At 43.2% G+C, this 25,233-nt stretch overlaps 1 protein-coding gene across 3 annotated transcripts in view; it reads right to left on the bottom strand.

Moving 5' to 3' along the window:
- npas3 (neuronal PAS domain protein 3) overlaps positions 1–25,233 on the bottom strand; it is a 231,996-nt gene that overhangs the window by 95,105 nt on the left and 111,658 nt on the right. For all 3 annotated transcript variants that reach the window (XM_023951301.1, XM_023951302.1, XM_023951303.1), the window contains one exon: positions 4,268–4,350. In XM_023951301.1, coding sequence (XP_023807069.1) covers positions 4,268–4,350 — 83 coding nt within the window. The remainder of the gene's footprint in view (positions 1–4,267; positions 4,351–25,233) is intronic.

Raw genomic sequence — 25,233 nt, 5'->3', positions numbered from 1 at the left:
GAAGTCTTTGTTCTTCAAACACTTTCTCTGCTTACCAGCTACAAAGACGCCGGCTTCAGTTGCAAGACTACTACTGTCCACGCTGTCAGAGGTCCTGGTTTCAGGACCATACTGTGTCGTCACAGCAAACCTACCTGACCTGAAGAAGAGGGGCAGAAGCACCCTGTGCGTCATGCCACCTCAGAAGATCTACTGAATGATGGCCTCCAATGCTGCACTGACAAGTCCACACTTTTCAGAAGTGCAACATTTCTAAACTAAAAGGAATTTAAAATTTGCTCTAAGAAATGTTCACATTTCTGAGAGAGCAGCCATTGGTCCAAATCTTCTTCCCAACTGTTGCACACTCCTTTCTTTGCCAGAATCTGAACCTGGTTCAGAGGACCCTCAATCTGCTGAAGGCCTTGGACCTTCTGGTGCTCAGAAGTCCCCTATCTTCATCTTTCTTACACTTGGTCAGAGGTCAGAGTCTTCTCTAGCTAGACCTGGACTTCTGTCCTGGTCTCAGGAGCCACTGAGGCCGTCTGCAGGCAGAAACACTGCTGATTTGATGAAATTACATTTATAGTAATGCTTTAGTTGTAATTACTTTTTCTTATCAGTAAAACTTTTCTGTCAGTATTCTTGAATGTGATAAAAGGATAAAAAAGGCATTTTTCCTGAGCTTACACCCACTGATGCTCGAATATAGGAGGTGCAAACACGTACACACACTGACACACAACCTTGATGCACACATTTAAACATGCACAAGAAATGTAAACACACTTGCAAAGAGGGAATACTAACAAACACGCACCAGCAGATTACCAGACTTTATCAGTTGTGGCATCACATCTGCCTGGTTGTGATGTTAAAAGCTCAGCCTTTGGGCTGTATGTTAAACAGATAAGGAGTGGAGCATGTCAAGGATTAAAACTGCAAGACACACATTTACACACCCCACCCACACACACACACACTGAAACCCGAGGGAGGCAGCAGCGATAACCCACACATTATCATACTTTCATAATTCCGTTTAATAATTCCGCTGAGTCTTAGCAGCAACTGGATGTTTAGGAATAATTGAAGTCGTCTTTGGTGAAAAATCGGAGAGTGAATTAAGAGGAATCACTCAGCTAATAATATGAAAGTACATTATGTAGAGTAATTTAGCTTCTGAAAAGCTCAAAGGCAAAAACTACGAAATAATTCAAACAAATTGCTGTAAAATCCTCATTCTGCGGAAAAAAAAGGCCTTTGACAGAGTTTGGGATGTGCTATATAACATTTAGGAGATTTAGAAACATGAAACTGAAAGAGAAAATTAATTAGAGCTGAGTGAAAGTCAAACACGTCCATGAAAAGAAAAGATTAAAGTGGAGTATATTTGCATCTTCACATTCTGGTTTAACAAGGCAGGAAAACAGGGAGAAAGGATGAGGTGAAGGAATGACTCACAACAAATAACCATCAACGTTATCTCCATAAAAACAGACAGATGAAAAGTGCAGATGTTTAGGAGGCAGTTCACAGGTGGAGGACATCCACACGCTATGAAAAAATAGGAATAAGCCATCAGTGTGGGTTAAGCTATAAACTTTACTGATGATCTGAAGGAATGACTCGGAACTTGGTTGCATGGTAACAAGTCAAAGCTGGGGACTTCAACAAGAATGCAGAGTCAGACAACCTACAGTCGATTGTGCACTTCCTGGGATAAAAACATTCATCTGGAGATGAAGAGCATGTCAGCACATCTCTGTCCTCTGACCAGAGACATGAGGTCCTGATTCCACCAAGCACTAAAGAACAACCGACATTAGCCGATGACACCAGAGTGTCGCACACAGAGCGGTGTGGAGCGCCCCAATGTGAGGGAATCACTCCAACAGATCTAGTTTAGATGTGATCATCCAAAGCTTTAAAGACTCTAAACATTTTCCTCTACAAACCATTTTGAACCAGCAAATTCCACAAAGTATGTAAGAAATCTATGAGATTATCAAAAGGACAACATAATTTAGAGTCACTCCGTCCATAATGGTAGGTTTTGGTTCTTACATCGAGACTCTCTCAGGACTTTAGCGACTTTCCTCATGTCTGAAAGCAAGCTGTGCTGCAGAGGCCTGCAGCTGGGGCTCAAACCCCCATCTGTATCCTGAACTTTAGCATGAGCTGCTACAGTCTGCTTGCATGTCAGAGCTGATTGGACCTTTTTCTGGAAAACAAAAGCGATCACAGCAGGGGAGTCAAATCCGACAGATAAAAAGACACTTAAGAGGAAACGAGAAAATGGATTTAAATTAAAGATCATTGCTTTTTTCTATTTTTAACTGTAGTTTATGGACAAAACAAATGAAAGGTCAATGGCAAGGGGTGCCAGGGAGCCACTGTAGCGATAAAAACAGAGGGGTGACATGAAGTCGCTTATTGGTTCCAGTTAAAAGCCTTGCTGCAGAATCTTGGACAATTTGGAGGTGTCTTAAAGACTGTTAGAATGAGGAAAAAAAGTTGTAGTTCTACAAGTAAGAAACGTATCTATGTATGAAATATGATGCTATGTTCCTGTGTTGAGAACGCGCTGTCCCTGGTTTTACTAACGCACACTCAGCTGGTGATGTTCACACACTGGACAAGCAGGAAGCAGCAGGGAGGGGCTCTTTTTCTTTTTTGTTTTTGTTTTACTGTAGCCCATCTCTGTCAGAAGAGGAATGTCGAAGAGGTGCAAATCTAGCAAATCTTGCTCCAGGCTTTAGCTCTATTCTGTGGTATGAAAAACTTGGTGTCAAAGAATTCCAGCTGGACAAACAACTGCAATAATTAATTCCTTCTTCGTGATCATGTTTACAATGGTTGGTACTTCAGTGTTCTGAAAAGGACGCTACCTATAAGTCACTACTAAATCTGAGTCCCTGACTGATCACAGTTTAGCATTGTTGCGTTTAAACAGCCAAGATGTTCAACCGGTTGACATCCAGCGCGCGATCAATGATCGCCAGATCTGTACGTAGAGCCATTATCCGACTTAAAAACTTGTGTAGTGACACGTAAGCTTTTTGAATGTGGAAGGCTAGAATTCTGGTCTACGTGCGTTTACATAGACTTTTCATTGAAATTGGCATCTTGAACTCGATTCCACGCAAGCAGTGTGTAAGTACCTTGATGCTACATTCACACTGGGCTTGGAAATGCGCTTTCGAGTGACTGCTTCCAATAAAAAGTCCACGTAAACAATTGCATATGCCCATTTCAGGCTTCTGCATTCAGAATTCTTGCATTCTCATTAATAATTGTGGTTTGTCTCCGGCTGGAAGTATTTGACACCAAGTCCTTCATATAACAATCAACCTGGAGCAAGAGTTACAAGCCACTCCCAGCTGTGAGTACACGCTAGTATCGGGTAGCTTAAGGCACATTAAGCGGACAAAAGAGTCAAGAGATAAGCCCATCAGCCAGTCAGACTTTATTCACCGTGTTCACAGTAATTCTAGAACTTGTTTGTAACATGCAACACATTAGCATTGTTAGAAGCATTAGCATATTCACAAAACCAGCAACTCTTAACCTTGTTGGCAACTCGTAAAAAAAACTGATTGATACTTCTAAAACAAACGTGACTATCACTACACTAACACCCAACTTCATTACTAACCCATTAAGGAACATAGTCTGACACCTGTATACGTTAGCCGCGATACCATATTTACAATAACACCCAACCTTGATTGCAGCAGAATTTATTACGCTCTAGATCATCAGGGGCACTGTGTTCTTTTTTCTTATTTATACATTATAAAGGCTTCCCTGAGTGTGGAAAAGCATGTTTCTGAAAAAAGCTCAAGAAGAAATCAACTGTGTTGGGAATGACCTGAAAGCATCCCAGTGGCTATGCTTTAAAAGCCCTTGTTGATATGACACCAAACTGGAAGCAAGATCTAAATCCTTTAGGGAGATAAATGTCTCAAAAAGCCTGTTTTGAGCATGTGCGTTTGTTGTCGACCATCGCAGTGATCCAAACACAACAGAATTCTTGGTACAGATTTAGCTAACACTTTATTCCTGATGATGTTTGGCAGTCTGAGCCGTGGAAACATGGAGCTTTCTGAATCTGTCTATGGGTGAACCTGAGCCTTCCAGCTTTCAGCAGCAGTGACCGTAAAGCCAAATGTTTCCACTGCATCCTGGTCTCTGGAAAACCCTTCTTCAAGCACACATGCTTCCACTCTGATCCATCATCAGACACGCATGACGGACATTTTTAGACACTTGGAAACATTCCTACCTGCAGAATGTGGCTACCCAGGTGAGGTTCGAAGATCTCTGAGGCAACGGCGCTGGGACTCCTCCTCCTCTGAGAACCGATAGCTGAACACAAACGTGCACACAGGAGAAGAGAGAAAGCACAGGACAGGACAGGAGAAGACCGGTGAGACTCGGACACATTGATACGAGCAAAGCTGCACACACACACAAACACAGATGCACACACACACGATTATACAGCCTGGCGTGACAAACACACATGGCACAGGACAAGAGGAGCCGGTGAGGTGAGCATTAGTGCAACAGGTTAGCACGGTTAGCTGCTCTCACTATGCTTAGTTCAACTTGAGAGTTAATTCTGGTGAGGTTTTCTTCATCAGGTTAGGTCAGCATTTGAGACAAAAGCCCCCACAGACCGCTCTCCTCCAACCTGTTCTACGGCCTGCAGGGGAACGCTCCCCGCAAAACACCTTTTACCTCAAACGTAGTCTTAGTTTGTCTGAGTTTGTCTCAGGTCCTGAAACACAACACTCCCACGTGTTGGTCTGGGTCAGGCTCTGCTGAGCACTTCCAGAAGTTTGTGCAGGTTTTTCTTCTCATGAAAGCAGCTCAAAGCCTCAACCTCAATGTCTGTTTGTATGCATCTATACATTATTTTCATCTCTTCCAAACTTAAGATTCTAGAAATAGTTTCAATCAAAGAAAATCGTTTATTATTATTTTCTTATGCAATAAGAACTGAGAGGTAAAGCTCTGTAAGGCAGAGAATGAGCGTCACGCCAAAGCTGCACGGTGTGGCGTTCAAGAGCAAGAGACACAAAGAGGAGAGAGAAAGGAAAAGTTGCAGGAGAGGAAAAATTCTTTTTTTTAAAAACTAAAAGAAATTGATAATTTTTTTAACTTTAATATTAAGAAACCTAAAGTCCACAATATTGAGAGGAAAAGTCGGCAGAGAAAAGCTCATTCTATTACGATAAAAGTTCAAATGTGAGCCCATGTCTGTTTAGCAAATATTTCAAAAAGTAAAAAAAAAAAATTCATTTAATCAGAAAGAGAATCAGCTTCTCTCATTTATTCGCTCTTGAGGTTTTCCTGCTGTATTCGCGGGGGTCAGGGACCAGAGTCCCCGCGAATACGCAGACCCATCCCCCACCCCCGCCCCCGCAGCCAAAGAACGGCTGTCACCGATCCTTATTCATCAAAAACCCTTCTGAAACATTTCTGATGTTTTGTAAAAACATTTGTTAAAGAACATTAGAATATTGCTTAGCATAAAGAGTTTTTTTTCCCTGCCTGATGTTATTTACACGTATTTTTGTGCGACCAGGACAAAACTTGATGGAAATTCAAGTTGGCCACAAATAAAACGTGCAGCCAAGATGCACTTTACTGTACTTTACTGCCCGTATGTATTTTAAGTGCATCAAAGGTTTCATTTTATTGTTGGCCGCATGTATTTAAAATTAAACTTAAAGTTAAAGTCACACTAGCTGCAACTCTCCTAGGTGTGTAAAATATAACCTTGAACGCAACCGTAATCCTAACCTTAACCGTCCTCTGGGTCTGTGTGGCCAAGATAAAGGCTTGGGGCTGACTGCACGGAATAATTCTGTGCAAATTGACACTAGAGGTTGTCTTTGGTGAAAAATAGACACTTTTTCTTTTTTTTTGTGAAACCGTGAATTCTGAGCACCAATAAGTCGGGGGAACGCTGTTTAAAATGAATTCAAAAGCAAGAAAACAAATATTTGAAACAGAAAACGAGCGGGCAGAGGTCCAAGCTCCTACCTTTGTCCTGGCTACGCTCAGAGAAACAAGAATAGGAAATAATCGAAAAAAATAGTTGAATAAAGTCCAAGATCAACTTTTTATTTCTATTTTACTAATTGTTTTTATGCTGTTTTAGCCTCAATAAAAGAAAAAAAAAACCTGTGTTGTTTTTCAAGACATAGTTTCTGCAGAGCAGCAGGAGTTTGTTAGTTGTGGGTGGGACTGTTGGCACAGAGCAAACCCCGCCTCCACTTCCTGTTTACACGTTCTTTCTTGCTACCTTAGATCCCCTATTGACCCCAAGCTAACAATAGCAGTACAACAGAAATGGTGAGCAGTTTTGGAGCAATCAGCGGTACAGTTTAGATCCAGATTCCAGCTCAGATGAGGAAAACAAAGACGTTCATGGATCCATTTGTCTGCAAGTGGATGATCAGAGTGGAGCGGAGCTTGTGGCCAACCGGTTGTGGTACCTGCATCACAGCTAAAAGCTTCTTTTCCAAAGGCATGTTTTCGTTTGCTCCTGATTCACAGTGATTTAAATTAAGAAATACTTAGAAATGCAATTTTAAGCTTAATCTTGTTAATACAGGAATCGTGAGAAAAATGCTACAGGAATATGTTAAAAACACAATGTTCATTGAAGTGCGTCTTTATAGAAAGCATGCTTACATAAGTAAGGGATAATGCCAGACAACATTTTCACACTTATACCTTGGTCACTTAAAAAAAGAAATAAAATTTCAATCCGTTTTTTTGCACTTTATTCTTGTTATTTTTCGGTTTAGACCTCTTTTTTAACAAAAAGCAGACTATTTGTTCCATGGTGTGGTAATATGGTAACAAGACGGCGCTCAGCCGGCAGAGCTCTTACCACTTCTTTTTGTCCAGATAATGAAGCTAACACTTGTTTTAAATGTAGTACATTTAAGCTATGTGACCGGAACTTCTTTGTTAGGTGCATTGTCCCTTTTTAAATGCACACCCAGCAGCCAATCAGAGTCGAGTTTTCACCAGGACTATTAGTACAAATAACTACACATAATGTTTCGTTTAAGCACAGCAACGCACATCAACCCCATTTGGCGTCCAGTGCAGACAGTAAGTATCCCCCCCCCCCCCCATCAGCATGGCTGCACTCTGCTTGTAAATTTAAAAACATTTCTTTCCGTTTTTATGATCCTGATTTGAGGCGCTCCGGTTGATCAGTTTAAGTTTTTGTTCAGGTTTAGTTGATTTGGTCTGCTGCCTCTGACTGTCCTGATGATGAGACTTCCACCATCAACTCCAGCCCATGGCAGGTCATCAGGTCAGGCAGGCTGCAGTTCTGCCGGTTTTTCCAGCAGCTGTTGCGATGCAGCCTCATGGATGCACGTCTGATTCTTTCTGCTTCCACGCCTCACGATCGTCTCACAGCAGTTGGAGGTGAAGCCGCTCATTAGTGATGGAGAGGATGCGCTCTCCGCCCTCGTCTTTTCCTATCCCGTCTAAATTCTCATCCTTCATCACTGCTTCATCATTGGGGAGGGATGGAGATCAAAGATGGAAAGATGACAGACAAAGAGGCAGAGAAAGGGAGAAGGAGCTGCTTTAGGGCTCTTTAAAATTTCACCCTCAGGGCAGAAATTTCATTGCAGGGAAAAACAGAGAACAGTAGCCAGGAGAAGAGTAGAAAAGTCTGTAGGGGGGGACGGGTACTTGCCCCCAGGTTAAACTGTCCTTCCTGTTCGAGGACAAAGAGGAAGTCACAACCAGAAAAAACGAGTCTTATCAGGCGAGTCACTTCAACCATACGACAGCCAGAAGATGCCCCGGTATTATTCTGCACGTGCACGCCTACGTGCACATGCAGAGGAAGGTGGGCAGACAGTCCAGCATTAAAGCCAACTATGAGAGACGCTTTTTTTCTGCCCTCAGGAAATGTCTCCTCATGAACCCCCCCTGGCATCCCCACAGACATCGTTAGAGCAAATTTAAACACAGCAGATGAAGGTTCAGTGCAGTCTTCCTCATTTCAGGATAATGTTCAGGAAGGCAGAGAAGGTGGAGCAGGAAGCTCCGAACCTCAGAAAGAAAACGTTTTTTTTGTTTTATTTTTTACTGAGAGAAAATTCAGATTTTATGTCAAATTGACAAAACGGAGCGAAAAAAGGGAAAAAGGAGAAAATATGCGAGGCTAAATGAAGACGTATCTGTGTGTTTTTGTGCATGTTCTGTGTGTGACTAAAACAAAGGAGTACTGTTAAAAGTCAATTCAACTTTATTCTCTCAACGTTAAAAATATTGTTTTAGGAAAAAATAATATGTATATCTAACTGTTTTACTATTGTTATTGTTTTAATTTAATTAAAAATGGTTGCTTTTGTCATTTTTGAAATACTACAAAAGGTTAGTAATAAATGCTATTCTATGTTGGGGGGGGTCAGGGTGTTCAGGGAGTCCAGGGAATCTCAACTCACAGTGTGAAAATGAGGAACAGCAATCTGAGGATGAAGGTGACATCTAAAATAGGCTCCACCCCCATGACTTAAAAAAACAGCAGTAAAAAATTCCATCGGCTAAATCTGATCCAGAATTATAACCCTTAGCTCAAAGTGGACCCATAGGAACAACTGCTAAGCCCCCCCTTCTGATCCCTGAAGCATTTGTCCTCCTCACAGCTGCTGAACCCAGAGCTGTGTCAGAGTGGAAAGCAGGTGGAGCAGAGGGGTTTTCTTTGGTAAATCATGGGCCCACAGTGCCGTTTGCACAGGGTGACCATTCAGTGTTCCCATCATGGAAACGGCCACAAACTCCTCTGCTGCTGCTTGAAGATGAGGAGACTTTCATAAATCGGTGCTCCATCTCTCCTGTCTCTCCACTCAGCTGAGTGCCAGCCAGAAGACTTTGAGTCAAGGACAGCAGAGGAAAGAGTGACGCAGAGTGAAACCAGAGAGGAAGAGACATGATGACATGAAGGATCAGGAAAAAAGGGAGGAGCACGATCTCTAGCTGGACACTCACAGCAAAGACAGAGAGCGCGTAAAACGACAACAGTGTGTTGGTTTCACTACGAAGAACAACAACCAAAACAGTGACACTAAGAATGGAAGTGTTCAGAAAGCTTTAAATGAGCCTGATCATTTTGTGTGGGAGGGGTGGAGTCACCACCGCTGCATCAACTAATCGATGAAACAATGCCTGCTTCGTGTCGGTCTGCTTTGTTGTTCTGTGTCTCCATGAGAAGGTTTCGGCTAAATCACTGGACTCCGGACGGTGAGAAAATTGATTGAACAAAAACAACACCTGACAAAACGTTGAGTTTGGAATAATTTCACTTTGCAGGGAGGAAACGAAGAACCAAACCCAACAGAAGAGGAGGAATTTTAGAAAGATGCACTTCAGAAGCTCAGGATGGTAGCACCAGTTTGTGACTGCTGTGTGTGTGTATGTGTGTGTGTGTACTTTCATTAGATCTGTGTCACCACTGTGTGCAATCTCTAAAAATAAGAAATCTTTGTTTTTGAACCACCAACCTTTCAAAGTTCGCCTTTCTATGAGCCTTTTCGAAAGGATAAAGAAGTGCACCAGTTGGTTGAAGAGCTGGCTGTGGTTGAGGGTTGTAATCCCAGACTTTACCGTGGGAATCAAAAATCAAATGATCTCTAAATGATAAAATGAGGTCTAAATGTTTCTGATCGGCCAGAAGGAAATGAAAAAAAGGAGGTGATCCCAAAGGTGAGGTCTGCCTTTCAGGACTCCCTCTGCCTCAAAGCGGCTGACATTCAGTGAGGCGAGGAGGTGTTGACACCCAGGGAATACAGCGAGCAGACAGTAATTAGGAAGCAGCCTACTGTACAGACACACACATACACACACACACACACAATCAATGTAATTCAGCACAGGTCCCAAAGTCTCGGTGGTGCAGAGTACAAACCCACGAAAACCCACACACAGAATGCCTGAGGATCATAATGCTCTGCACACACACACACATGCGTGCACACACACACACTGGGGTACAGTAATTAAGTTGCAGCCTGCCGTGTGGGGGGAGCTGGACAGCCGCAGTGGGGGTGTTCCTGGACCGGCAGCAGTTAGGATGAACAGGAATTCACCTGTCACAGCTGAACGCCCTCTGCTCATGCACATCTTTCTTTGTCGCCTCCATTGCGTCGTGTTGCTCCACCCGAGTCGCACCAGACTGGTTCAGACTCAGTCCACGCAGCACTGACCTCCACAGAAGCAGAGATGGAATGGGCTGGGCCCCTTGACAGGTCTTTGGTCTAACACTCATACTGCATGCAGGGGCATCATGGGGAACACCCACGGACGGGTTCCTGCTCATCAGGGATTCGTCTGAGCAGCGCTTGAATAAAGTTGTCTTTCAGACACATTCACATACTGCCATGATGTTTCCAGCATTACGTGTTGGTCAGGACCTCCCACTGCTGGTCTGAGCTCCAGAATAATACAAGAGAATCTCAGAATTGGCCTCATTTAGGCCTGTAGTGGAGCTCACCATATGATGTTAGGACCACTGTGGTCCCGGCGAGGATTCAGGATTCATGTTTGATTCAGGCCGATTCCTGGTTTACAGCACATCAAACCGTGGAAGCACAGACACACCAGTGCCCCCCCCCCCACCCCCACCCTATGCCCCAACTCTGGTCTGCGGAGTTTCAAGAACACAATAATCCATTCAGTTTGCCTCTTGAACTTCATCTTTTCCTTCTGGAAGTGTTAAAGTGGCCTTAGTGGTGTCCAGATGTCTCTGAGTGCTGCTCTGATGTCTGTTTGAATCATTTCCTGACAGATTAAGGAAATGTTTTATTCCGACCAACATCTAACACTGCTGACTGCCGGTGAGAGCTCAGAGGAGGAGGATTTCCCCTAATCACGACTCTGCACTGGTTGAGACTTGTCATCATGGATTAACAGTCTGGGTGCTCAAGATCTTAGAGAGATGCAGAACAGTCTGATGGATCAGACTGAATCAACAGAAGAAAGAAGGGATTTGTTAGATGAAGATTTCTGTTTGTTGCAGGATATCAGAGGCCGGATCGGCTTCAGAACACAGTTTGAATCTGAAGTCTCTGAACTTTGCAGTGAGAGCAGAGATGGATCCTTTTGTTCAGCTTTGGTAAACCTTGTAACGATCCACTCTGGTGAAAATGGTGTTTTTGACCTGTTCTAGTAGCATTTTTCTCACAAAGGAGGACATATTAGAAAAGAAAGATTAAAACTGTCCAACTTGTTGCCAGGCGAGTCACCCATGTGAAGCACCGTGTCTGTGACCATCACCAGATCTTCTGTCAGGGCAGGAGAGCGCAGGAGAACCCCAATGGAGATGAAGGAATGGAGAAACTAGAATGGAAATGATGATATTGAAGATGATGCTAAAGATTCAGACAATACCAGAATGGTTTAAAAATCCTTTGAAAGATTGAACCTAACACCATCCTTCATGAACACTGAATTGTTTATAATGACTTTTTTAAATACAAAACCAACATAAAGTCTATGAATATTTTGTGACGGAAGCTCCATATTTTTTTTATCATCCTTTTCCTCAAAAATACTTTATTTCAAAATAGAAAAATGTAACATTTTGCTTTTCGTTGTTCAACTTTCCTTACTCAGACATACACATTTAGATTATTCAAACAACATGTGGTGCTTTTATCAGCAACTTTATAGACAAAAGAGCACAAGAAACCAGCGGACTTCATTCTTTTTGAAACAACATCCACTATTTGTGAACAACTCCATTTAAACTGCAGCTTTCAGGGAGCGGACCAGATCGAGGCTTACCTTTCCTCTGACTGCAGCCTGGTAACCATGGCAACTGATCCTGAACGTGCTCACCTACGGTCTGCAGAGGATACCAGCCTCCCAGCCCAAACGATGACCTCTGACCAGCAGTCAGCACCACCTCTGACATGAGAGAGAAGGCCTGACCACGCTAGAGGGACCAGAATGGAGGAGAGTCTCTGAGGTGAAGAGGAAAAATAATGAAGCTCAGATCTGATCGTTGTTGGAAAACACTTTGTTTCTGACAGAAAACCACCATCAGGACCACGTTTTAGAGAAACTATCAACCATTTTATCTGTGATATCACAGCTGAAACTGAACAACCTCCAGAGTCAACAGCCTCCATGTTCAGCAGCAGAGGAACACAGGATAACATTTGTCCAGTTACAGTAGGAAAACAAAAAATCTAAAGCGGCTGTGAAAGAGCTGAGAACAGCTTCCTACTTTGGTTGCCACTGATCCAACTCCAACTATTTGTTTCCTTTTGTCAATTGTTTTCCCAGCATATATCTGACATGTTTCCTGCATGATTGTTGAACCACTCCAGCCACTCCTGTTCTCTTTATCTAAAGTTTCTGGGGAATTCTGGAGCCTCAGATGTGAAGCCCGTCCTTCAAATCCTTTTAGCTTTAAATTTATGTCACTCTGGGTCACAGGCCTCAAATGTTGAGAATAAAAAAAAAGCCTCTCTCTGCTCCGCATCCAACCCCACCAAACAAGCTGAACTGTTTCAGTACCGGTGTGAATGGACAGCTCCTCTGTGGCTGCAAAGCAGCAAAAGGAGAAAATGTGTTTTATGATGTTAAATGAAATAAATATTTGCACTGAAACCTTTTCCAACAACAGTCAGAGTATCCTAAAGGTGATCTGCAACAACTTCAAATATTATACTACTTGCACCATTACCTGGATGCCCTTGATGCAGCATTTCACTGAGGAAAACCAACTTGTTTTTAGAAAATAAACCCTTAAACATTGGACATTTTTGCTCACCTGAGCATAAGTAAAATTGGCTTCCATTAGGACATTGGGTTGATTGTTGTTGGCTCACCTTTTCCAGCAGCAGCAACATCTGGTTTTAAACTGTATTTTTGTGAATCAGCTGCTCTGCAGGGATAAACTTCGGCCTGAGGTTCATCTCTTGAATCTTAAAGTTGAGCTCCTCCTCTGTGGTCTGCTCTGAACACCCATGATGCTTCACATCCAAACAACCAAAGCAGGAGATTCTGCTTTTGTTGAGTCTCAACAAAAGCAAAATAGGATTACTTTACATTAATCCTATTTTGATCTACTCCTTCTTAATGGTATTTCTTGCTGTAATCTGCAGTTTTAGCTGAGGGCGTCTGTGCAGGCATTTTTGTTTTTATTTATTTGTTTGTTTGTTTGTTTGAACTTGTCCTGTCCAACATCAGAGCAGACAGGTAAAAACAGAAGGTCTCTTGTGCTGGACAGATGTAACTTTGATAACAGGGGGTTATGAACTTTAGGACACATGAGGTGTATATTTGTATAAACCCCTTTGAGGCTAAACTTTCTTTTCATACATTTCTTTTTAGACCAGACTGAAGACAAAAGGGACAGTGGGATAGTGGAGAAAGGGAACATTTAAGCTTACCATCTAAACAGGTAGTCAAAGGGCTCCAGTTAAGCACAATGAACTAATGTAGTAATATAACCCAGAATGTGATGTCCACACTGGATGTCAGGTCTTAGGAAATGAAAGTTAAGTAAAAAAAAAACATCTGAAAATTTGAGGGTTAGTGTCAGCTTTGGACTTGGTTCTGAAACACTGTGGACGTCAGGAGCAGCAGTTTCAGGTCGGCTCTTTGATCATGAGCGTATGAGGAGAGCATTTCCATCTCTTCAGACAAACGCTGTTTAGCGCAGCATTGAGAGGATGGTTGACAACTCCACTGTAACAAGATGCACATTATTACTGCATCAAGGACACACAAGTGGTGGAACAAGGAGGGCAGAGTGACATATGATGACAGAATGAGTCAAGAGGACCTTTTGGAGGTAATACCCCTGATTATAGACCTGTGAGCTCAGTTTCACAGGGACTATGGGAAGACTTGGACACGGAAGTGTCTCTGCACAAAGAATTCTGGGATCACAGTTAAGTTTTACAGGTTCTTCTGATTCAGAGAAAGTCTGATCTTTGTATGGATCCTTACATGTGAAAATGACAGTGAGATCCAAATGAAGAACATCTGATAAAACCAGGAACTGAGGCAGATAAAAGATAAGACCTGACTTTCTAGTGTTCTGTTGATTCTGTAGTTCTCTTTATCCATCCATCCATCCATCCATCCATCCATCCATCCATCCATCCATCCATCTTTTAAACGAGCAGAATCCCTTTGGGGTCCATGGGGCTACTGTTGGGTGAGGGCGGGGTACACCACCCTGAACAGGTTGCCGGTCTATCACAGGTCCACACACGCACTCTCACATGCTCAACTAGAGACAATCTAGAAACACCAATGAGCCTGTGAAGCATGTTTTTGGATTTTAGTGTGAATGTAAAGCGCTTTGGGCTTTCGTGTAAGGTAGAAAAGCACTACATAAGTATACACCATTTACCATTTAGTAGGACATCGGAGTTTCTGGAGAAAACCCTCAAATGCACAAGGAGAACATGTTAACTTCACACAGAAAGGTCAGTGGCGCAGTTAAAGCCACGGTCTCCTCACTGTGAGGTGAGAATGCTAACCGAGTCACCACCGTACAGCTCAGAACCTATTTAAAACGTCTTAATTTCATATTTCTTCTTAGAGTTTAAATTTTTTTTAAATGTACTAAACAATTAACTGAATAAAGAACCTCCTTGAAGAAAGCCTAAAAATTAAGGCTCATGTTGAGATCTTAAGCTGTGTGTCTTCATGGTCCAGCTTCTGTTTTCCTTTCCTAGCGTGTCTCTTACTGTTTCTTCCAGGTTCAGGAGTGTCTCCTTCATTTCTGTCTCTGCTGAATAAACAAATTCTGCACTTTCATAATTTCTACTTGTGTTTTACTTCTCTATATGAGTTTAATAGCATTTCTTTCTGCTTCTTTCTGCTTTCGGGTTCTGATTTCCTCCTGCAACCTAAAGTTGTTTGTTATTGGTGTCCTGTTCCTCTTTGGTGCCATTTTTTCTCCCTCGAGGAAAAACCCAATAAGTGCAGCAAGTTACTGTAGAGAAGATCAAACCGTTTTAATTCAAACAAATCCCAAACATAAATCAAATGAATTGCTAATTGTAATAAAGAAATAGATGCAAATGTATCCACCATATAGTTTTCTGAATATTGAAAAGATTTGAAAAATATTTAATAGATTTGACTGTTTTTTAAAGAACTCATATTTAGTTTTTATAAATGCAGGCGTGGTGAAAGGTCAGGTTTTGTGTCGTGATGTAAGTAACTACCGATAAAAATAAATAAACCACACTGCCAAAAGGCTGAATGAATCCAAATCAGTGATTCAGGTGTGGAGCGTCCTCCACAGGTGAGTGTCAAATCCTGCAGACTGCTTCCAAACATGTGAAAGGCCAGGAGCTCGGTGAGTTCCAGTGTGCGTCTGTGATCTAGAGCCTGAAGGACAGCAGCTCAGCCATCAACTGACAGAGCAGGTCAGAGGAGGCCGAGGCTCCACCATCACAGAGATCATCACTGCAGACCTCCAACCTTCAGGAGACCTTCACATCAGCTCAGGAACACAGACGTCTTCAGGGAACGGGTTTCCATGACGACCAGCTGCATCCAACCATCCATCACCAAGGGCTCCAAAGCGGGGATGCAGTGGGATGAAGCCCACCACGTCTGGACTCTAGAAAAGAGGAGACCAACCTTCTCCACCTGAGAATCCGAGAGGCCAGTTTGGATTTGCAGGTTGCCATGGGAACTGTGCCTGTTGGACTGCATTGTGTCAGGTGTGACGTTTGGTGGAGGATTACGGTGTTTTCCGGGAGTTGCTTTCAGATCCAACAGATTCTGATCCAACTTTGTGGGAACAAGATCCAACATGGCTGAAGATCAGAGCTCAAGGACGGTCCATAAAGACACGGATGAACCCGTTTGTGAGGAAAAACCGGACTCAAGTCCTGACCTCAGCCTGACAGAAGAGCTTTGGGATAAGCCAGAGATCCAGTTCTTCTTCTGAGACATCAGAGTCTGAGCTCCCAGACGGAAGAACACGGAAGGATTCCATGAAGACTCCTGGATCTGCAGACAGACTTCCAGAAGAGTCCAAATGCTTAAAGCTGCAAGGGGTTGACTGATGCCAAATTACATCCAATGGACTAATATGACTGAAGCTTTCAAGACAAATGAACAAAAAAGTTTAGAAATAAAGGGGCAATATAGGTGTGTGTCTCCTTTTCGTCTTGAAAAAAGTCTTCTGCTGCAGCCGCTCTGACATGCCTCTGTCTGCCGGTGGAGTTATGAGGCTGCAGAAGCGCAGTGACACACATACTGCTGTCACTGCAGCCATAATTGTGATGTTAATGAATATAATTATGAGGGGAAAAACAATCACTTAAATTAAGTACCTCATTAAAGAAAGCTTGGAATAAAGTGACAAATGAAAACTGGAAGCCGTGTGTCTTCATCATCCGGCTTCTCTGTTTTCCTTCCACGCAGGTCTCTCACTGCTTCTTCCCCGTTTTCCTGATGTGTGTTTCCCGTCACGGTTTCACGTGCGCCTCCTTCATTCCTGCTCCGTGACTCCGGTGTTTGTGGCTCTGCAATCACCTGCAGACCCGTGCGCACGGCCACATGCGCTTTCGTGCAGATAGCGGAGTGTGACTTTGACTAATGTGATGCTGGTTCAGACACGTTGGCAATAATCGATTCTCATCGCTGCTCCACAGGCGGAGAGCACACACACAGCCGCACACGTGCACCCACATGCGTGCACACCCTCTGCAGCTGCCATGAAATCATGGAAATGGAGAAAGAAAAACATTAGAAAGCATTAAAAGAATTGATAGAGGAGTGTACATTTTGATAAGCACAGTTTTGTTATTTTTCAGCTCCATATCCTCTGTCTTCTACTGCCTGTCATCACTTTTGGAGGTCCATCACTTCATTTTAAAATACGTCTGTTAAACTCTCCTGAAGAGGAGCTGATGAAGCTGAAGCTTTCATCACTTCCAGATCTTTGGTAGAGCTGAGCCATAATGTTTGGTTCTTGTCCTCTCGCTGATCGCACAGAAACACACAACTTTGGGTTAATATTATTGTGTGTGTATAAGTGTAACTCTGAGTGTGTTTTTGTGTTTCGGTATGTGAGGGCATGAGTGTGCACAAATACAAAAGTTTGTGCTTGCATGCTTTTTCACGTGTGTGTGTGTATTTGTGTGTAGGACTTTGTATGAGTGTGTAAATACATCTTTGTGTTAGTGTGTTTGTGTGTCTACATGAGCTTGTGTAAGTGATTCTGCGTGTGTGTGTGTGCGAGCATAAAAGCTTAGTGAGCAGTTAACACCACCCAGTGAGGGCCCTTGGGCAAGCTCCTTAACGCTACTGCCTACCAGCATGAATGTGGTGAATGATCCCGGTGATGGTCAGAGGGACCGTAGGCACGAACTGGCAGCCACGCCTCTACCATCACTAAGTATGAATTAGGAGTGAATGAATAACAGACACATTGTAAGCGCTTAGAGCGTCTGGAAAAACGCAGATAAATCCAATCGATTATTATTATTATTATAAAGTCTTTCAATTACATTTCTCAAAATCCCTTCTCACTGAAATGAAAGGAACATGAACTTGACAGACCTTAGACTGTTGTATAAAAACACACACTGGTGTGTCTCTAAAATGTATTCTCCAATTTAAATTTAGCTTTTAGTTGATTTTAACTGCTAATTTATTCTATTAGTTTTAGTATAGGCTATTTTATTTATGTATTTATTTTAATTTTATGCATCTTATTTTCAATTCTATGTTTTTTTTTTTCTTTTTTATGTTTTTAATTTTAGCATCTTATGATTTTAGCCCCAGTGTTTCTTGAGGGGATCTTTTCCTCCAGGGATTGCCGGCTTGGTCAGCGGTTGTTGCTGCAGTTGTTGCCCTTGCTGGGGCGGCAGGGGTCTAATTTTACAGCTTTTGGCTGTGAGGGGGACCCCGGTGTTGTCCCGGTCTGGGTGGGCACTGTGGCGATGTTCCGGTGGCCAGGCTGGCTCCTGGTATGAAAGGATTCCCAGATACCGTTTCCTCACAGCAGAGCTAAGCCATACTTGTTTATTTATTTATTTATTTATTTATGCTTTTACAGTTACATAGTCATATTTCATTGTACGTGGGAGCCATGGGTCATGTGGTTTAATGGAGGGGAGTGGGAAGGGTGAAGGGTGGGTTGGGGTTTTTATTGTAATGTTGTGTGTTTACTGTTTTTAGTGTTAAAGCGCTTCGAGCTGCACAAAGTGCATGAGAAGCGCTATTTTATAAATAAAGTTTGATTTGATTTGATTTGATTTGATTTTGATTTGATTTGATTTGATGTTGGTAGTTAAGATGCAAAGTTCTAACTAATGTTCTGCACAGAAAACTTCCTAGAACGTTATGATGAAAAGAGAGGGAAATGAAAGATCGACCTCTACCTCCCCAAACGGAGAAATGATGATGAAGATGCTTTGATTCAGCTGAGACCAAACATCCAGTCACTTCAAAAACACTAGTCTTCTGCTGGGCTTCTCTTCAAAGTCAGTTGGCTTGTGTGTTAAACAACAGAGAAATCAAGCAGGAAGTGTGATGATCAAACAGATTGAGTGGCAGGCAGACGGCGACAAATTAATCAGTGTCTTGAGGGAGCAACAGCTTTCAATGAAGTTTCTTCGTTTATCGCCTCAAAGCATCTTCTCCGAGTTCATGTACAACAGACAATCAGGGGTTCACCAAACAACAGATGCTTCAAGCTGAGCAGCAGATTGTCTTTGAACAGAGAAAAGAGGAGCCGGGATGGAGCTTCAGGAGAGGTGGGAGGCAGACAAACAGGCAGGGGACGGAGGACGTTATGATGGAGAAACCAAAGCGGAGACGAGTTTGCAGCAAATGAAGAGGGAACTGAAGGAAGCATGCAGGACGGTGAGAGGTCAACAACGATGAAAAACACAAACTGACCTCACAGACTGAGCTTTGCTGATGCTGCTGAGAAGAACTTTGTTTTTTAGGTTATTTTGTTGGGTTGTCAAGCTGTTAGGACCTGGAGACACCCATTTCCTCCTGGGAGTCCATGAACACTTTTATCCCACCAGCCTCTTCAGAGCCACCCAAAGGTCGTCTTCCCGCCCAAAACCTGCCTGTCTGCTTGTTTGTTAGGAGGGGGTTGCTGGGATCATCCACCACACCTTTTTGGAGGGGGTCTTCTTCCTCCCGTTGAGCCATTATCACAGGAGCTTTAGCTCCAGTGTTGACTTTCTTTCGACTACCGTAACTCTTCCGGTGGTTTCAGAGGTGGAGCAAAGCAGCTCTGGTGAAGTGTTTACCCAATCAACGTAAACCAGCTGGTTCATGTTGATCAAGTAAACGGTCAAAGAGTTGTGTCAAAAAGTGTCACCCATACCATCTCTGGTTTTAAAAGGTTCAACCAAATTCTGTGGGGCCATCTGGACTCTGCCTTTTAAAGGGGGTTACATTTCAGTTTGTTACATGTTACCTCCCCTTTGCTCTCCTACAATCATGTCCTCCAAACCACCACGCCATGCAGAACCGGTAACCACACGGAGATCTTTACACCAAAATAATAACATGTTTTTTTATTTAACAGAGTTGTTTTGCATAATCATTTAAAAAAAATATGATTTAGACATAGAAATAGGCAATGAAAGAGGAGAAATGAGGCAAATGTTTTATTACAACATCAAATCTATAATATGTTGATGCATCCTCTGTGTGGTGTAAAAACAGCTGATTAAAAAAGATGACCAATAAGATTTTGGAGAAAACCCCAAAAAAGAAAAGAGAACCTGGCTTTTTCTGATGTTTGATTAGTAGTAAATATAAAGCAGTTGGTCAGGTTCCACAGAGAACCAATGTGCCGCAGCTGCAAGCATATCGACACTCATCGCCTCCCCATGATAGATGAGGGTTCCTGTCTCAGTTCTGCCCCGCCCTCGGCATCCTGCACCAGGAAGTCTTCAGCTCACTGAGACTCTCCAGGCCTCGAGACCATAGTCTGCTTCTGCGTGGTTCTGCTTTGAACCCTCCTTTGTTCTGCCCTGGCTGTCCTCCAGTAAGAACTGTTTCCTGTTTTTGGATAAAAGAATTGCAATTTCTGAATGAAGGATATTGGATTGGATGCACGAGGAAGATCTGAATAAGTGACCAATAAGAGACTGACCGCTCCACTGTACATCCCAGATTCCCCACCAGGAATGGGGTTGGCTGCAAGGTTTGGAGACACCTTCCCACCAATCCCCTGAAGCTCCTGCCGTCCCAACCCTTCACATCATTGCTTTTTACTGCCAGTGTGGTCTTGGTTTCCCTCGCCCCCAACTCTATTCCTCATTCAAAGATTTATCAATCTGTAATCCTTAAACCTGTCCGGCAAACAACACTTTCTCTCAACCAAACCTGAAATTTGTGCACCTTTTGGGTCCTGTTTTTATTCACGGAAAAGCAGATCAACCATTGCATCCCTTTCATCCCATGCTCCTCTTCCCCACAACAGGCTGTCACGTCATCTTAATCACAACAAAGGTCTGGCTTTAAAGTCGCGCTCCAATCATCTTTTGATCCATTTTCAAAGTGTTCCAAGTGGTCTTTTAATTATGATTATCCTTGAAAAACTAGTGTCATTTTCAAGGACATAGTTTCTGCAGAGCGGCAGGAGTTCAATAGAAATTCTCCTATGAGCTGTGACGGGGACCAACAGCCTTCATCTCCCATCATCCCTGTGTTTACATGCTCTCCCGCGAGCTTAGAGCGCATTACAACTCCAACCTAACATTAGCCATGTAACAAAAATAGTGAGAATTATCTGAGCCGTACAGTTTTGAGCCAGACGTTCATGGATCTCTTTGACCGCACCTTGTGGCCCAACCAGAGTATTTTTCTAAGTGACACACCAAAGGAAAGTTTCTTCTCTTAAACCAGAACTGAAGTCTCTAACCAAAGCAGAGATCCTGCAGTCCTCCAGCTATGAAGACCAAAATATGAATCCTGCATCCTTCCAGTCCCAGCATCTCCTTCACACAGAGAACCTCCCTCTCCTAATCCTTGCAGTCGTGAAAGAGCAACCGATCAGCCGATCGCAACACAGGAGCCAGTGCAACAGAGCAGTCCACTGCGATCGTGCAACATAAAGACAGACCATCATGTGACTGGGGAGATGGGAAAACAAAACCACACAGATGGACTAGAGATAGCTGGAGGCAAGAAGCGAAGAGGGATGGAGTGTTTCAGAGAGCAGTTAAGAGTGTTATTAAGAAATGGCTGAACTGCTAACGGAGCGTTCAGATGGCGGTGCAGCTGAATGCTTCATGGCCCGGCAAACACGAGCTTGACCGTACCCTCCCCGTTTCCCTACAGTTATCGAATTCTCTCTCTGTGTGTCTGGTTCATTCATCTTACTCTTCAGTGTCCTCCAAGTCTCCTCTGGAACATTTTAAATTGTAAAAATCCATTAAATCTATTGCTTTCAATTAGAGAATGCAGCGGTCTGTGTGCGCGTGTGTGTGAGTCAGGGGTCTGTGTGTGTCTGTGTGTGTGTGCGTTTCATCTCTGAGTCTTTATCTTTACTGCATGAGTGTGCATGCGTGTCTGAAACTGGAAGGCTGTAAACAAGGTAATAACGGGGCTGAACAGAGCTCCTGCGCATGATTCACTGCTATCAGAAGCTGTGATTGATGCAACCGTCTACCGTATACACACACACATAATAAGACGATTCTGAATGTTCAGACCTTTGTCTTTTGATGTTTCATCAAAGCAGCTTTAAGTTTTTATTACAAGAATGACATCAGATATTTCAAAACTAAAAGGCTTCAATCGTGAGCTTTCTTTCAAAACCGCCGCTCTGGGATGGAACTTAGGGATTCATTACAGCATGTGAATTCACATATAGAGGATTAAAAACACTACGATGACCGATTTGGATGAATTTATATGGATATTACTCGTGTGGATTCAACTACAGCCTCACAAACGTATTTTTCACATGAAAGCTTTGATATTAAAGTCAAACATATTTTTTACCCTTCAAGGCTAAAAGTATCAAGAACAAAATAAAAACTGAGGAATCCAAGTTTATTTTGACTAGGATTTAAACATAACTGTTACTTTCCCCCATCGTGTCGGAACAGTCGATTTTTATCTTTGAGGGCATTCTTCCTGTCAGTATTGGCTTTACGGTGCATCACATACTCTATTGACCTGCACGCTGTTTCCATGGCAACCACATCTCACCATCCACGGCTGGGCATAGCCAGCAGCCAGGGTATCTGACAGGTAAAACCTCATATCCCCCCCCGTCCACTCCCAAAAGTCCCGCCTGGTCTGCTCACATGTTCGGCGTGTGCTAAAGCTCCCCAGAAAGTGCCTTACCGCCCGCTTTACTCTGACATTTTGATTCACGATCAGTGGTGGGAGGAGGAGGGAGAAAAAAAATCCTCGGAGACAAACTCGGGCCGCTTAACTAATTACCTACATATATCACCGCTGGCTCCGACAAGCCAATTACACCTGATTGGAAATACTTTACTTTGTTTAACACGCACTTTCATGTTGGTTTTAATTCATTGTCAAAGCTTCCCTTTCTGATTATTAGAGCCCATGATTGACTGCTGAGGGCTGTCCAGTGTGCAGTGCAGAAGTTAATAATGCCCCATTTGTCTGGTATGGAGGGAAAGTGGGATAAACAAATTACAGAATCACATTAGATGCATAACCAGGTTAGTGAGGACATCAGCTCCGAGGGACAAACGGCCTTCACTAAAGTCGCTCTATGATTAATAGCAAGTGATAGTGATGGATGTTTCACTTCTGAGAAATTGTCCTCACTTGTTGGACAAAGAAACTTTTAACAAAATAAAAGACTGAAGTATTTAAGTCTCCCAATGAGCTCACAAAATCTTTGAGACATTTAGCTGCATGAAGAAGAAAAAAAATGTTTTCTTTCTCTACCATTTCACTTGTGAAGTCACAGGGTTGCTGGAGCCTGTCCTGGTTGGGCAAAAACAGGGTACACCCTGGACAGGTGGGGCTACAATCACTTTTAGAGTAAGCACTTAGCCATCGAAACATGTAGTTGGACTTTGGGAGGACACGGCCTGGGAAACTCCACACAGAAAGGTCCCACCCAGGATTTGAATCAGGGTCTTTGCTGTGAGGTGGGAGATGATAGAAATAAATGTCAGTTCTGGTTCTTTGGTAATATCTGCTGAATCTGGTGATGAAATACTTGTAATGTTAATGTAAGTTACACACACTTGTGATGTACAGGTGATGCCGTTGTGTGGTGCCCTTACACCACACTCTGGTTGTTAGTAAAGCCTTAGTCACAACTAACCTTACTGCTGGATGTGCACTGTCTGCGGGTGAAAAAGGGGCAAATCTGTATGTATGGGGCACGCATGGAGCACACACCTTTTAGAGAACAGAAGTTAGGGGCAGTCCGTGGGATTTGGAAGAGGTTTAAAAAACAAGAAACCTGTATGAACACCGTGTCTCACTTACTTCACCTACCCTTACGTGCAGACAGACCGCATCCACCCAGTTGTGACTAAACCATACGATGTGACTGTTTCACAAAGGTTTGCTTTTTTAAACTAAAAGACAAACACAAAAGAATTTCCTTGAACTTTCATGCACATGCCATGACAGAGACTAAGAAAGATTTAGAACTAGAAGCTAAACATTGACAAGGTTTTACGGTTTAGAGAATACTATATTGTAACCTTCAAACTCGTACTGAATTTTTATTGTCGTCATTCTTATTGTAGCTTTTATGTGTTTTTGATGTTTGTTTTTGGCAAACCTACAACTTCCTCAGGAACTACGGTTGAAAATAAGAGCATGTTAGCCAACACTGATACATTAGCAGAAATGCTCATGAATGTGCACTGTCCCTGTCCAAATGACTATTAAATAAACAAATAAAGACGTTTACTTTTGGTTATAAAACTTGGCCCTTAACACAAAACCAAGATAGGTTAAAATTCATGGCTGGATGTAACAGGAACCTGGCTTTGATTTGATCCAAAGAGGTGTTTAGTGCAACATAAGAAATTCTAATGCAATCAAATGTGCTGCAGATGTTTATTGGAAGTTTCATTTGGCATCAAATGACCTAAAGGTCCTAGAATTCCCCAAAGTGAGGGTTTACAGTATACTTAAACAAGAATGGGGGTCTGAGGATGTCCCCCACAGATAGCATCAGTGCTCAGATTGTTGTCTGTGGAAATTGTGCGGTTTGTAGTAATGAGTGACTCTGGGGTCAGATCAGAGATACAGCAGAAAGAGTCAGGGAGGAAAATCCGTCTTTAAATGACAGCACAGGGGTCACCAGTGTTCGCTGATAAACACACTGTCAGGAGCAGAGCTCACACAGGGACAGCCCCCCCCCCACAGGCAGTGAAATGAAGCCATGCCTTTGAAAGATGCAGCTGGTTCCCGTGTTTCCCGCTCCCAGCACTGAACAGACATTTCCCCGTTCTTTCATCTGAGAAAGCCCTCCCACCCTGATGTTGCGGATGCTCTGCCTTTGTGGCGTTTTGTTGATGTGTTCCAGGAGACCCCCCCCCCCCCCCTTCCCAATGACAAACACGGACATGGTTCATTTCATTCCTGTATTTTGTTATGCCTTTTCCCTGGTTGTTGGATGGTTTTGTTGTACTTTTGTTCTGTTATGTTCTAGCAGCTTCCTGTGTTCTCCTGTGATGGAATCTGCTAGTGACCTGCCCCCCACAAACCAACCCCCCCTCCAAGGGACAGCTACCAGACATCACCAATCAAGGGACGAGTACCAAACTGCAGGTGCAAAGAAAGCATCCGGGGGTCAACAGTGGAGACGGAGGGGTGGGGGCGGAGGGATGGATTCCTATGGCGGAGCAAGCAGACAACACAACTGCAGGGAAGACATGCAATTGGTCAGAGAGCTGGTCTCTGTCAGCAGATTCCGTAAGAACCTGCTGACTTTGGCCTCAGAGGGGGTCTCCTGCCATGGCATACAGTACCAGCAAACCCTCGTAGAACCCCATTTATTGAGAGAAGTCCAGTCCCCCTGACCTACAATCATGATCCTCTTCTCTCGTCTTTATTTGTAATGAAAAACTCCACCACCACTTGTTTGCTTCTCTGAGGGTGCATCCAGGCAGGACACAGAGTTCGTTTCCCCCAATAATCTGGAACAAGTTTTCAATTTGAATAGACCCAAGCGGACCCTGGTCCAGGATCGGGAACCGCTCCTTTTTTTTTGGGCGGCCGTGGTGCAGC

This window comes from Oryzias latipes, chromosome 22 (genome assembly GCF_002234675.1).
Source record: "Oryzias latipes chromosome 22, ASM223467v1".
Lineage (NCBI taxonomy): Eukaryota > Metazoa > Chordata > Actinopteri > Beloniformes > Adrianichthyidae > Oryzias > Oryzias latipes.
This window is presented reverse-complemented; position numbering and strand designations above follow the sequence as displayed.